At 35.1% G+C, this 3,364-nt stretch overlaps 1 protein-coding gene across 1 annotated transcript; it reads left to right on the forward strand.

Moving 5' to 3' along the window:
* Positions 1 to 426: 426 nt before the first annotated feature.
* Positions 427 to 2,504, forward strand: LOC113475538. Its single transcript, XM_026839747.1, has 4 exons — positions 427 to 1,129; positions 1,186 to 1,455; positions 1,744 to 1,973; positions 2,218 to 2,504. Exons 1-4 carry the CDS (start codon positions 1,075 to 1,077, stop codon positions 2,422 to 2,424), a joined length of 762 nt encoding a protein of 253 aa, XP_026695548.1. The 5' UTR covers positions 427 to 1,074; the 3' UTR covers positions 2,425 to 2,504.
* Positions 2,505 to 3,364: the final 860 nt, after the last annotated feature.

A 3,364-nucleotide genomic window follows, 5' to 3' on the forward strand; every position in this document is an offset into this window, starting at 1 on the left:
TAAAACTCATTATTTAAGTTGAACAACACATTACAGTTGAATCAAGACGCTCTGGCAAGCTCTTGGGGCGATCGGTATGTTATTTTAACCTCATAATATCGTATAGGCTCCATACTGCTGTGCCGTGGCTGGCGAGTGTCTACATGAACAGATTTAATGTTCATTGTTTTAACCAATTGTTTACTAGATGTTTGGATTATAGAAAAAAGGTCAAAAATTATTTACAAAGTTGCATACGTTTAACTCATAGGCGGATATATTAAACACGACGTATAGTAGCGTGGGAGAAGATGGGATACCTTTTTCATTCTCATTTCTCATCCCATTTGGTAGTAAACAAAGAACATTCAAAGAAATATGAAACTGTATTCTCACGGCTCCCATGAACCGCTGTTTATTGTTTAAAACAAGAGCAGGATATTTAGATATTATGTGCTAAAGGTGTCCCATCTTCCCCCGTTGTACTATATATATTATAGTTGGAGTTTTTTTTAGGGACGCAACCGTCACTGCTGCACTGAAATGTAAATATATGTTACTTGTTTGTGCATATTTTTCCACATTATAATGAGTATCTGTTCAATTTCGGTGTTTTTGAGCGCCCGACCGAACTGTGACCCGCCGAGTTGTCCAGTTTCCCATTAAAAAAAAGGTGTGAAACGCATAACATAAAAACCGTACAAAGCTGAGAGCTTATATAAGCAGAACTGCAGCAGAATATCTGCTGTCATTTGGGTTGTGATTCTGGAAGATGTTACAATTATTAAATATTCCCTTTACTAGCAGGGCATGATGTATTTAGTTCGACTTTCCTCTAGGACAGCTAGTTATATCCATTTTTTTGTATAAGTACAGTTTACGTCATGTATTAGCGCCCTGATTTTGTGTGTTTTTAACGATCCTATTTTATCGCACTCAAACTTCAGTGTTAGATAATAGGAACTAAAAGCGTTTTATAGTCACTGAAAACTAACAAGTTTAAAGCACAACCTAGATAAATTATCGTGTTAGTGCCTCGCACAAGTTTTCCAGCACACTAGTGTTTTCATTCTTCGTTTACTACGATTGAAGACCATGAAGCATATTTGGATTCCATTTCTTGTACAAGTTTTGTACGTAGCCGATTCGAGTAAGTTGATTATGCTTAGGTTGTTAATATATAATTAATAAACAATATATCAACAGATCAACTAATGACAAGTAAAGGAAGTTTTGAACTCTCTTTAGTTTCCACTAAAGTTAAGTCAAATATAAATGTCGGCTACATGATGTGCTTGCCGAAGGCCCCTGATTATGTTTACGCAACAGCAAGACCAAGCAACCCATCTTTGCCCCACAAGTTCAACCTGACCATTCTTGAAATAAAGAGAGGATACTTTGTGGTTGAATTAGAGCGAGTCGACCAAGTTTCAGAATGGGATACGATGATAGCTGTTGATTGGTTCATGTATATAGGTACAAACATAAATGGAAAACAACATTTTTTCCCGCATTGTTGTTACAAAGGATTCGTCGAAATAAATAAATAATAGGGTGGGGAGAAGATCGGCCATTTTTTCATCTTATTTTTTCATCCTAATTGGTAGTAAACAAGGACCAATTATAGAATTATAAAACCGTATCCTCACAACACCCATAGACCGTTGTTAGTTGTTTAAAACACGATCATGATATTTATTATGTGCTAAAGGTGTCCTATATCTCCCCCCACCCTACTATATATTCGTATCTTAACTGTTACAGGCAAAGCAACTGTTTATCAAAATGTAATCATTTGGTTTCCTGATGCTTCAGTTGGAAGGGATTTAAATTTCACGGAAGCAACGGATTATTGCACTGCTAATGGCGGTAGATTGGTGGATATTGCGGATAAGGCGATGTACGACGTAATATATAATTACTGCCAACAAAACATCGTATTTGGAAATCGGTTGCACGTCTACACTTGGCTCGGATCAAGCTACAATTCAACGGTAATGTCAAAATGAAAATAGCAAACATCGTGCATAGATTTTCATTTTGTTTAATAAATACTGCGAATCTGACCCCAATATGGTGCTCATAAAGTTGGGGTGTTTTTAGGCCCTTTAAAGTATCGTTGTGCTCATAAAAATTTACTACCAAATGGGACGAGAAAATAGAATTAAAGGGTTTCCCATCTTCCCCTGTTTTACTCTACCATTTTGTTTGTTTATTCACTAATTTATCTATCGACAGGCAAAAACTGTCACACAGAGCAACGGAAAACCGGGATATTATGGAGATTGGCGACCGACCGCATACCCCATAAAGGACCCCATTCGAAGTAGATTGTTGATTCGAATTATTCCATTGGAGTCAAAAAAAAACTATTACGGAATGTTCAATATTTCCCCAGCACGTGCACTGTTTGCTGTACAACTTTGTTCAATTAACCCGAAGTAAAAAACTGCACGAAGTTAAGTGTGGAACAACCAAGTATTTAAAACAAATTTCAATCTAAATATTCTAAGAACATATTAGGGTGGGGGGAGTTGGGACACCTTTAGCAGGTAATATCCGAATATCCTGATCGTGTTTTAACAATTAACAACGATCTATGACAGTCGTGAAAATACGGGTATATAATTCTTTAAATGTTCTTTGTTTACTAACAAATAGGACTAGAAAATAGAATACTAAGGTGTCCCATCTTCTCCACTCTACTATATATTTAAATGCAGCACACGTTTGATGAAAGTATACGTTTAATTAAACTTACGTTAACTTATGTTTTTTTATTTCACACGATCATTTTTATACATTTATACCCTCTTTTTTTCTATTTTATAATGTATAGTATACTGTGAGGTAAGATAGGGTATTGCTAGCACCTAAATCCCCTTTTCCGTGTTTAAAAAATTAACCACGACATTTTAGAATCGGAGGATTTATTTCTGCAAGTATTTGTTATTTACTACGAAATGGAACAAAAAAATAGTATGAAAACATGTCCCATCTTAGCCCACCCTACTATACATAATTTTCTTTGGCTCGTATATGTTACAAATTTCCGTCGTTACGTATATGTATGTGTATTATTGTAAAAATATGAATAAATGAATGTAACTTACTTTATCCTCGTAACTTATATCTGTGTAATCTGTTTCACAATTTCTTTTAATCAACGTTCTTTCACGCTGGCTCGCCGCACTGTACGAATTTATTTATTTTCCTTTCATTTTTTTCGGTAAAGTTTTCGTACCACCAAATACTAAACTTGTGTGTGTTTTAATTTCTTCAAAGTGTTTTCAATTTATAAAGGCATGATATGACAAATTTACGTTATCAACCAAATAGATACATTTTTATATGCGCTGACGTATACCATCTTACCCCACATTAC

This window comes from Ciona intestinalis, unplaced genomic scaffold (genome assembly GCF_000224145.3).
Source record: "Ciona intestinalis unplaced genomic scaffold, KH HT000829.1, whole genome shotgun sequence".
NCBI classification, from domain to species: domain Eukaryota; kingdom Metazoa; phylum Chordata; class Ascidiacea; order Phlebobranchia; family Cionidae; genus Ciona; species Ciona intestinalis.